This window comes from Phytophthora infestans, genomic scaffold (genome assembly GCF_000142945.1).
Source record: "Phytophthora infestans T30-4 supercont1.503 genomic scaffold, whole genome shotgun sequence".
Lineage (NCBI taxonomy): Eukaryota > Oomycota > Peronosporomycetes > Peronosporales > Peronosporaceae > Phytophthora > Phytophthora infestans.
In genome coordinates, this window is record NW_003303263.1 from 1 (window position 1) to 9,826 (window position 9,826).

The window sequence follows — 9,826 nt, forward strand, 5'->3', positions numbered from 1 at the left end:
AAACGCCTCTAAACTTTCCATAATCGCATTGGCTTTCGTTCTGCTTACGAACTGATATCTGTCCATTAACTGGAATTGACATCACTTCAGCGTGTATCCGCAAATATGCGAGCGCAAAAACTTTGTCGGATCGAACACTTACGTGTTGTCATGCCGGACAGGTGATCACCCTGCACGCACAAGGGAATTTCCGCTGCTTCGTTTGCGAGGGCTCCGCTATTAGTGCATGCAGCAGCGACCTGGCGATTCAACGCTGCGTCAAGGTCGCTGGAGGTGGCGCGAATGTCCCAGAGTGAACAAATACATGCTCTCCCCGCTGGCTAATAGTAACCAGTGGTTACGGTCCTATCCGTATCTCACTGCTATTACACGGCGGAAGTAAATGGCACATTCCCTTCATTTCAGTGTTCGCAAGAGTCCTGCGGCAAGACACATCGAAAAGCTCCAAAACGAAAAGGAGCATCGCACGATTACGCCTCAGTCAAGGGCCTGCGCGGTCACACAGGAAGGTACTGTACAGTACATGTAGAGACAAACCGGGGAGACGAGACTCACACACAGCATCATTGTTGATGCTCAGATCCCTTCATTCAAAAACACCACCACGAGGGTCAATTTCTTTGGAAAAATTGTTGTACGGCTCGCATTTGCTACTAAAGGGTGGGTGGTCTCTGGTCACGCTGCTGGTCACACTACATGTAGCCTCCACATGATCAACTTACGCATTTCACAGTACAGTCTGCACTTACAGCGCCGACGCACCAACGACGGGGTTCACGAGCTTGCCAATGCGCTCAATCTCGATCTCTTCCATGTCTCCTGGCGCAAGGAAAAGCGGTGGGCTGCGTGCGACGCCAACACCCTGTTCACACAATATTGAAGTTAGTACAGTTACACCAGTAATCAGCAATAAATCCAAATCTTACCTCCGGAGTTCCCGTGAGGATAAGTGTGCCCTTGGGCAGCGTGCAATCTTGCGAGAGCTGACTGATCAGCTTGGCTACCGAGAAGATCATGTCGCCCGTGTTGGACTTCTGCACTTGCTCCCCATTGAGGTACGTTGCGATCTCGAGCGTCTGTGGGTCTGGGATGATCTCGGGTGTAATAAGCACCGGTCCTAGTGGACAGAAGGTGTCGAACGTCTTGGCACGACACCATTGGCCTCCTCCCTTCTTGCCCTGCCAGCGACGCGCTGAGATATCGTTGGCACAGGTGTAGCCACCGACGTAGGTCAATGCCTCCTCCTCCGTCACGTTGCAAGCAGCTTCCTTCAGCACTACAGCGAGCTCGCATTCATAGTCGACCTCAGGAGGGTCCGAGGCAACGCGGGGAATTACTACGGGGTCGTGGGGGTGCTGTAGGGCGTTGATGCCCTTGGTGAAGAGCACGGGGAACTTAGGCTCGGGCATGTTGGTCTCCTTGGCGTGTTTGCGGTAGTTAAGGCCAATACCCAGAATCTGAGAGGGAACAACGGGCGCCAGCACCTTTTCGATGGTGGCGGTCTCGCCTGTGAAGTGCAGAGAGCCCAGAGGATCGTCGTCCTCCACAAGCATCGCAGTGGAGCCGTCATCCGTGCGTTGACCGCAGCGAATGGCTCCGTTCTCGTCCACGAAGCGAGTGAGCGCCGTGGCCTTGGCGCTCGTCGACGAGATGATGCGGCGGGAGGAGAGGCTCATGGGGAAGATACGGGGACTGGCGGAGCGAAGACGCACAAGACGCAACAAAGTCATCTGCAGATCCGAGGTCTTGACTGGGCTGGCAATTCTATGCAAGAGGGTTGTGTAATCACGTTCTTACAAAATAATATGTGAATACTTCTATATGTATTAATATAGAAGTATATGATTTGTCGCACAAGTGCGTCGATTTGGCCCAATCAGAAGCACGGATTAAGCATGTAAATTCATTTTATAATGTAAATCTACTCACAATTAACGTATATTTTGCTTTCCAGATAGATGACCGCCAGGTTACACTTTGGGGTACGACATGTCGGTGAGCACGGCGCATGTGCCCATGCCCTGCGGACTGCGGCTGATGCGTACGTAGCCGTCCTCGCCCCAGTCAGTGCCCCAGGAATTCTTGATCTTGATAGTAGTGGCGTCGTAGCCGACGGCAAGCACAGCGTGGTCAATTGTCGCGACGTTGCAGGATGTGATAACTCCGCTTCTGTACTGCTTCCACGCCGAGTTATTCGATATTACCGATACGACAACGGGCTGCTTCTTAACGGCTCCTAGGAGAGCGCTTTCATCACCGGCTTTAAGCCTTACAATGTCAGTGATGCCCGACTTGACCGGGGTGCACGTCTTCACACAAGCTGCAGCGGTTCCACCTTCCACCGACGTGTACGGGTAGCTGCTGTCCGTGCAGACGCCGTTGTCGTGGAGATACTGCATCGCGTACACCGGGGCGCCGCCATTGCAACCAAAGTCCTTCGTGTCGCAGCTCACGAGTTGTTGCTCCGAATACGCAGGCACATTCTTTTGGCCATTAGCAATACACTGCGCGGCTTCCAATGCACCCAGGCTGGCGAACGCCCAACAACTACCGCATTGGCCTTGTAGACCAGGAGGGTTGACACATTTTGTCTTGCTCCAGTCTACTGAATCCGGATCGGAGTCTCTGGCCGTGTCGGAATCAGTTGTAGACTTGGTAGTCGTCTCCTTTTGTTTCGTTTTGGGAGCCGCTGGGGCCGGAGCTGGAGCTTTAGTGGCAGGAGCTTTAGTAGCAGGGGCTTTCGTAGGTGGAGCTTTGGTCGCGGGACGTTTGGTAGCTGGACGTTTCGTCGCAGGAGCAGGTGTTGTAGAAGGGGGTGCCGGAGGAGCCGGAGCAGGAGGGGCAGGAGGAGCTGGAGCAGGAGGTGCCGGAGGTGCTGGAGCGGGAGGTGCCGGAGGAGCTGGGGCAGGAGGAGCTGGGGCAGGCGGTGCCAGAGGAGCTGGAGCGGGAGGGGCCGGAGGAGCTGGAGCAGGAGGTGCCGGAGGTGCTGGAGCGGGAGGTGCCGGAGGAGCTGGGGCAGGAGGAGCTGGGGCAGGCGGTGCCGGAGGAGCTGGAGCGGGAGGGGCCGGAGGAGCTGGAGCAGGAGGGGCTGGAGCAGGAGGATTGTTGGCACTGGGGGGTGTCCACTGATTATTAGGTGGCGGAGTCCACTGGTTATTAGGTGGCGGAGTCCACTGATTGTTTGGCGAGCCCGTCGGTTGGCCCCAACTGTTCCACCAGTTGTTGCCGTTGTTGCCGCTGTTACCTACCCAAGTGTAAGTTCCCCAGCCATTAGTTCCCCACCAGTTCCCGTTATTGTTACTGCCAGTTCCACCTGACACTACAGCAACATTGGCACTGTCCCCAGTGGAAACATCTTTAAAGCTCCATCCTTGGTTCATGTTGCCTCCATTGTTCGTGTCACTGGCAGGGTTAGCTTGATAAGTCTGCGGGGTGCTCTGGACTTGGTATGTTTCCTGTGAACTCTTGACATATGTGTCCGCTGTGCTCTGAAACCCTTCGCCTTTGTTGCTGTAGTCGCCTCCGTTGTACGAGTACTGACCCTTGCCTGCGTTATGAAGCCGACGCACCATTGGAACGACCACCGGGCCCTCAGTTGCCGGAGCCCACGTTTTCTTTTCGTCGTCGTCATGTTTATCGTTTCTTTTCGACTGCTTCTTGTCATCGTCCTTATTCTTTGATGTAGTTTTCTCCTTCTCCGACAAAGTTTTGGGCTTCTCGACTGGCGGGGGATCAGTCTTGTCAGTTTCGTTAAGATGCGAGTTCGAAAGGAACTGCTTGAATTCGTCCATCGTCATGAGCGTGAACGGACCGTCCGTGCTGAACTCGGCCATCGGATTCAGCGCTCTCGCTTCTTCAATTTGTTCCTTGGTTATATAGAATCGCTGCAGCTTGTTTTCCAGATCATCGTCCGAGCTTCGTGACTCCGTCACAGGAATAAAGCCATTCTTCGGTCCGTTATGGTCGTATATCTTCAGCCACTCGTTCAGCTCCTCTTTAATTGTTTCCCGCTCCGCCAAGTACCGATGGTATTTGGGAACAATTTCTGCATGCATCGGTCGCGCCTCCACTTTATCCGAGAGAGTCGCAGCCACACAAGCCACCGCTAGCGCGACTGTCGCGGTGGACACTCGAGGCTGCATCTGCTTCACCTGTCCGTTACTCCCTTTGTTTTCAAGTTGTTCCCGACACTGCGAGTTTGAAAATGCTGTAAGTAGAAGCGACCAGAGAGAGCAGTTTGAGATTGTGAATTAGCCCAGGATTGGCTTGTTGCTTTTCGGAAAGGAACTCTGATGCGAAATTGGAACCATGATCGTCATAGGCAATGGGATTCTTGGCAGCATAACTTACATGTACGTGCAGCCCCAGCGCAATTTCTACAATGAAATACAAAGATGTTGACTTGCGGATTAAAAACTCCTCGCTAGGCTAACACAATGTCCTCAACGAAGGATACATGTACTCACACTGTGCGAGTATTATGCTCCGGTTACCGGTAATAGCAAATCATGGTCAGCACATCTGTATAGGCAGAAGCATGGTTTGTTTTCCTACAGTCTACTGTATCCGTTTATCAACTTTAAAGAGACCAACTCTTTAGGCGTTAATTAGCGCACAATCTTCTCGTTTCATATCGCTGTAAGGAGGTTATGCAAAACCCGCTAACTTGAGGCTCATGCAGCTTGGTATTACATCTCTCCGCTTCTAACCTTGTAGCGTGTCTGTCTGTCTGTCCGTCCGTCTGTCAATCCGTCCGTCGCACTCCCTGTCTTCCTGCTTTGACCTGCCTTCCCGCATGGCTACACCCGGCCTGTCTAATACAGTTTCCTCCCATCCTACCGACCGCGCCTATCTTTCTGACTCGACCTAACTATGCTAAAATTACAATTATATCCAAAAGCGGACACAACTAACTCGCGCCCTGATTGGGCAATACCTGCCGACCTGCGACACTGACTGGATCTGTCGCACGATCAGACCGCCTCTCTCCCTCGCGATTGGACGTAAGATAAACATTTCTGCCGAGCACGAAACGCATCGATTGGCTGCAAACAGCCAGCAGATACTTGATTATTGCATTCAGCTACGCAGAACCTGTCGTATGTACTGCAAATCGGGCACAGTAACCACTTTATTTTCTAAGAGCTCTGCACACCTCTCAAATAGAGATATGTAATATTATTTATGTAGACTTCACAGACCAGTATTTTGTAAGAGCTCTGGGATGTTATTTTCCACACACTTTTCGAAGTAAAGACGATATTAATAGTATTGATATTATTAATTATAAGCTCCACAGGCCGCATTTGTAAGCGCTCGGCAATGCTATTTTCCAAACACTTTCTGAAGTAAAGACGATAGTCTTTTTTTTAATATTAAAGTAGGCTTCACGACCAGCGCTTTTTGTAGGGACTTTGCGATTATATATATTTTTTTACGTCACCTGGCACTCACCACTGCCACCGTGCAATGAAGGCGCGCGGCTGCACGGTCATTGCGCTATCTGCTCCCGTGCACCGCATCTGATGGATGCATGCGCGCACGGTACATAGTGTTTTTAGTCACTTTTATTGCATGTAAAGTATGTATTTGTTTAAATATCTGACAGTATTACTATTAAAGCAAAATATTAAATATCAACTTTTTAATATTTTGTTTTAAAAAATAAATTTCACTCTTACAGTACCGTGCTATTGGCTAATATTTGGACGCAAGTAATTGGTTAAAACAATATAATTTGCTAACATACTCACAATTTGCAAAATGGCGGGCCCTATGTGCAAGCAATGCGAGGCGAAGATTGACCCGCTTCTGCTGAGCCCGCAGCGGTCTACGACGGACCCCCGAGCGCGCTGCATCTGCTGCGGGAAGCTGCAGTACGGCTACGCGTTCCGTACAATCAGCGGGCGGGACATCGTGCGGCGCTGTATTGCCTGCGAGAACGGCCCAAAAGCGGCTGAGTTTTGGGAGGACCCCCCCCCCCACCTGATTCGGCCGAAGTGCGCCGCCAGGAAAGCCTGCCAACCGTCGAGAAAGTGATGGGCCCTGACTGGTACCTCAAGAAGAAAAATAGACACAGCCGCCCTCGCAAGCTGACCGCCCGAAATGTCAGGTACATTGAGCAAAAGAAGCAGCAGAAGAGCAGGTGATTTGAAAATACATCCTTATAGCCCTTACCCCGCATAGTTTTGTATACTGGCTGACGGTGCAAGGCTTGGGGTCGCACATACTGTAAGCTGACTGTGGCGCTACCAAGCGTGTTGACGCGCCTATAGAGCGTAGCGCGCTTCAAAATATAATAAGACATGGAATCAACTGTGCACCGCTGCAAGTTGGTGGTTCCTATCCGCATACGCGTCACCGTAGATGGCACGTACACTCGCTCACGTGGGCACACGCAAAACCATGCTATCTGTACCACCAACGCTCACAGCGTATATTTCATTAATGTGCGCTCACGAATGTAAGCTTCAGTATAAAGTGAGCACTATGCACCGACCAATAAGTTGCTGTCGACATAGACACAAACACGTCTATGGTAGTGTTGACCATACAGGTGTCGTCGCAAGTCGATGTGCCTGTACGCAGTACTGTATTTTAGTTTCCTGTGTATAATGGTCGAGACGAGAGTCCGGTTGAGTCGCGAATGATTATAAGATGTACCCGCCGCGCGCATATTTCGCGCTGACTACTACCTACATACGCGCGGTCAGCTTGCCTGTATCACCGCGGTTATGACCTACGTCCAGTTAGTGGCGCGCTTAAGTGATCCATCAGAAGCGTAGGCGCAGAAAGCTAGCACCACGATGCAAAAGTACCGATAAAGAAACAGTGACCCCATGCATAGGTTGAGCTATCACGAGCGCGTGGCAAATACACTCATTAACGACCTTGCGATATATGCACGGACACATCAAATAGCACGCCGAGCTGATAAGTAGGCAGGAAAAGTACCTCATATAATGTACATGAGCGACGATTCGAATCAAGTCTAAGCATCACTACGATCTGATACTCTGCCTACAGCCATATATCTTCGTATGTTTGTCGTATATATCGGACCCAGTATAATGTCAGTTGGAAAGGATTTACGCCACTTTGTCAGTCAGTAGCTATGCCAATAAGTCAGAAAGTACGTCAGCTATGCAAGTAAGATAAATTCATGCGGAAGATAGTGGAAATACCCTTCAGTAACATCACAAACAGCTCAGCAGAATAATTTCAAAGCATAATATTGATGTTTGTGGCGACCATCGGCATATACTACCTATCCTAAAAGATACTTCGCGCGAGGAGCTGATTAAAATTGCTCTATTAGACCGTCGCAATCGATGATATGTGTCGACTGCCTCACGGCGATGACGTGCAGATGGGTAATATGTTTGAGTAGGCACTTTTACTCCAGCTACACTGGGATTCCTCACCGATCTACGCATATTTCGTAGCATCATTGATACTGACCCGTCTTCCGTACAGCATATATTAGCGTTGCAACCACGCGCGCCTCCGATTCGTGACATTTTGGGAGCTATGCGCTTAAATGAGATTATAGACAAAACCCTCCCGGCTAAGATGGTGCTCATCTTGCAGATCACGATAAACCCTGGTCATGTCTACCATAACATGTGAACACTATAGATACTGTGTGCGGTGTTGTTTTGGAACGTAGCATAAGTAGATCACAGCATACTTATATTATATGTAGCTGTGGTCCAAGTAGAAATTCTAAGCCCACCGCAGCGCAGCGGAGGTGGTCGCCCCTCTCTACACCAACCAACCATGCCCTAGCGTCCGCGGAGCGGGCGCCCAGAGCGCTAGTTTCCCGCCTCCTAACCTTGTAGCCTGTCGGTCTGTCTGTCCGTCCGTCTGTCAATCCGTCCGTCGCACTCCCTGTCTTCCTGCTTTGACCTGCCTTCCCGCATGGCTACACCCGGCCTGTCTTATACAGGTTTCTCCCATCCTACCGACCGCGCCTATCTTTCTGACTCGACCTTACTATGCCTAAATTACAATTATGACCAAAAAGCGGACACAATTAACTCGCGCCCTGATTGGGCAATACCTGCCGACCTGCGACACTGACTGGATCTGTCGCACGATCAGACCGCCTCTCGCCCTCGCGATTGGACGTAAGGTAAACATTTCTGCCCCGAACGAAACACATTGATTGGATGCAAACAGCCAGCAGATACTTGATTATTGCATTCAGCAGCGCAAAACCTGTCGTATGTACTGCAAATCGGGCACAGTAACCACTTTATTTTCTAAGCGCTCTGCGCACTTTGAAAATAGAGATATTTATTATTATTAATGTAGACTTCACAGACCAGTATTTTGTAAGATGTTATTTCCACACTTTCAAACTAAAGACGATATTAATAGCTCCTTTTAATTATGAATATAAGCTTCACAGGCCGCATTTGTAAGATGTTCTGTGATGCTATTTTCCACACACTTTCTAAAGTAGTGACGATAGTATTTTTTAATATTAAAGTAGGCTTCACGGCCAGCGCTTTTTGTAGGGACTTTGTGATATATATCTTTTCTACTTCACCTGGCACTCACCACTGTCACCGTGCAATGAAGGCGCGCGGCTGCACGGTCATTGCACTATCTGCTCCCGTGCACCCCACCCGACGAATGCATGCGCGCACGATAGATAATTGTTTTAGTCAATTTATATTGCATGTAAAAGTATGTATATGCCTAAAAATCTGAAAATATTATTATATACATAGCCTATGTGTAATTTTTAAAAACATTTTAATATTTTGTCTAAATAATAAATTACTGCCCTTACCGTAACGGGCTATTGGCTAATAATTGGACGCAAGTAATTGGTTAAAACAATATAATTTGCTAACATACTCCACAGTTTGCAAAATGGTGGGCCCTGTGTGCGAGCAATGCGAGGCGAAGATTGACCCGCTTCTGCTGAGCCCGCAGCGGTCTACGACGGATTCCTGGGTGCGCTGTGTCTGCTGCAGTACGGTTATGTGCTCCGTACGATTCCGTACAAATCAGCGGGCAGAATATCGTGCGGCGCTGTATTGCCCTGCGAGAACGGCCCAAAGGCGGTTGAGTTCTGGGAGGAAAAGCTCCCACCACCTGATTCGACCAAAGTGCGCCGCCAGGAAAGCCTGCCAACGTCGAGAAGGTGATGGGCCCTGACTGGTACCTCAAGAAGAAGAAATAGACACAGCCGCCCTCGCAAGCTGACCGCCCGAAACGTCAGGTACATTGAGCAAAAGAAGAAGCAGAAGAGCAGGTGATTTGGATATACATCCTTATATCCCCTTACCCCGCATAGTTTTGTATACTGGCTGACGGTGCAAGGCTTGAGGTCGCACATACTATAAGCTGACTGTGGCGCTACCAAGCGTGTTGACGCACCTATAGAGCGTAGCGCGTTTCATATAATAACTAGCACGAGGTATGTACTGTGTACCTCTGCAAGCTGGCCGTCCCTATCTGTATACGCGTCACCGTAGATGGGACGTACACTCGCTCACGTGGCCACACGCTAAACCATGCTATCTGTACCATCAGCTCTTATAGCGCTCACAATTTAAACCACAGTATTGAGTGGGGACTACGTGCGACGAATAAGCTGCTGTTTACATAGATACTACCACTGCGTGACAGTGCAGACCGTACAGATGGACGTGGCAAGTCGATGTGGCTGTAAGCAGTACTGTACTTTAGTGCCCTGCCCATAATGACCGAAATAAGAGCTCGGTTGAGTCGCGGATCACGGTGTACCCGCCGCGCGCAAATTTATCGCATTGGCTATTGCTAGCAGAAGGTGTACCCGCCGCACGCGTAT

General features: G+C 50.1%; 2 protein-coding genes across 2 annotated transcripts; both read right to left on the reverse strand.

Moving 5' to 3' along the window:
- Nucleotides 1-615: 615 nt before the first annotated feature.
- PITG_21620 (fumarylacetoacetate (FAA) hydrolase, putative) lies at nt 616-1,750 on the reverse strand (the record flags this gene model as incomplete). Its single annotated transcript, XM_002894755.1, has 2 exons — nt 616-862; nt 927-1,750. 2 exons carry the CDS (start codon nt 1,674-1,676, stop codon nt 746-748), a joined length of 867 nt encoding a protein of 288 aa, XP_002894801.1.
- A 220-nt stretch (nt 1,751-1,970) lies between these two features.
- On the reverse strand, nt 1,971-2,399 carry PITG_21621 (cysteine protease family; the record flags this gene model as incomplete). Its single annotated transcript, XM_002894756.1, has 1 exon — nt 1,971-2,399. The coding sequence occupies one exon, from the start codon at nt 2,397-2,399 to the stop codon at nt 1,971-1,973; it is 429 nt and encodes a 142-aa protein (XP_002894802.1).
- Nucleotides 2,400-9,826: the final 7,427 nt, after the last annotated feature.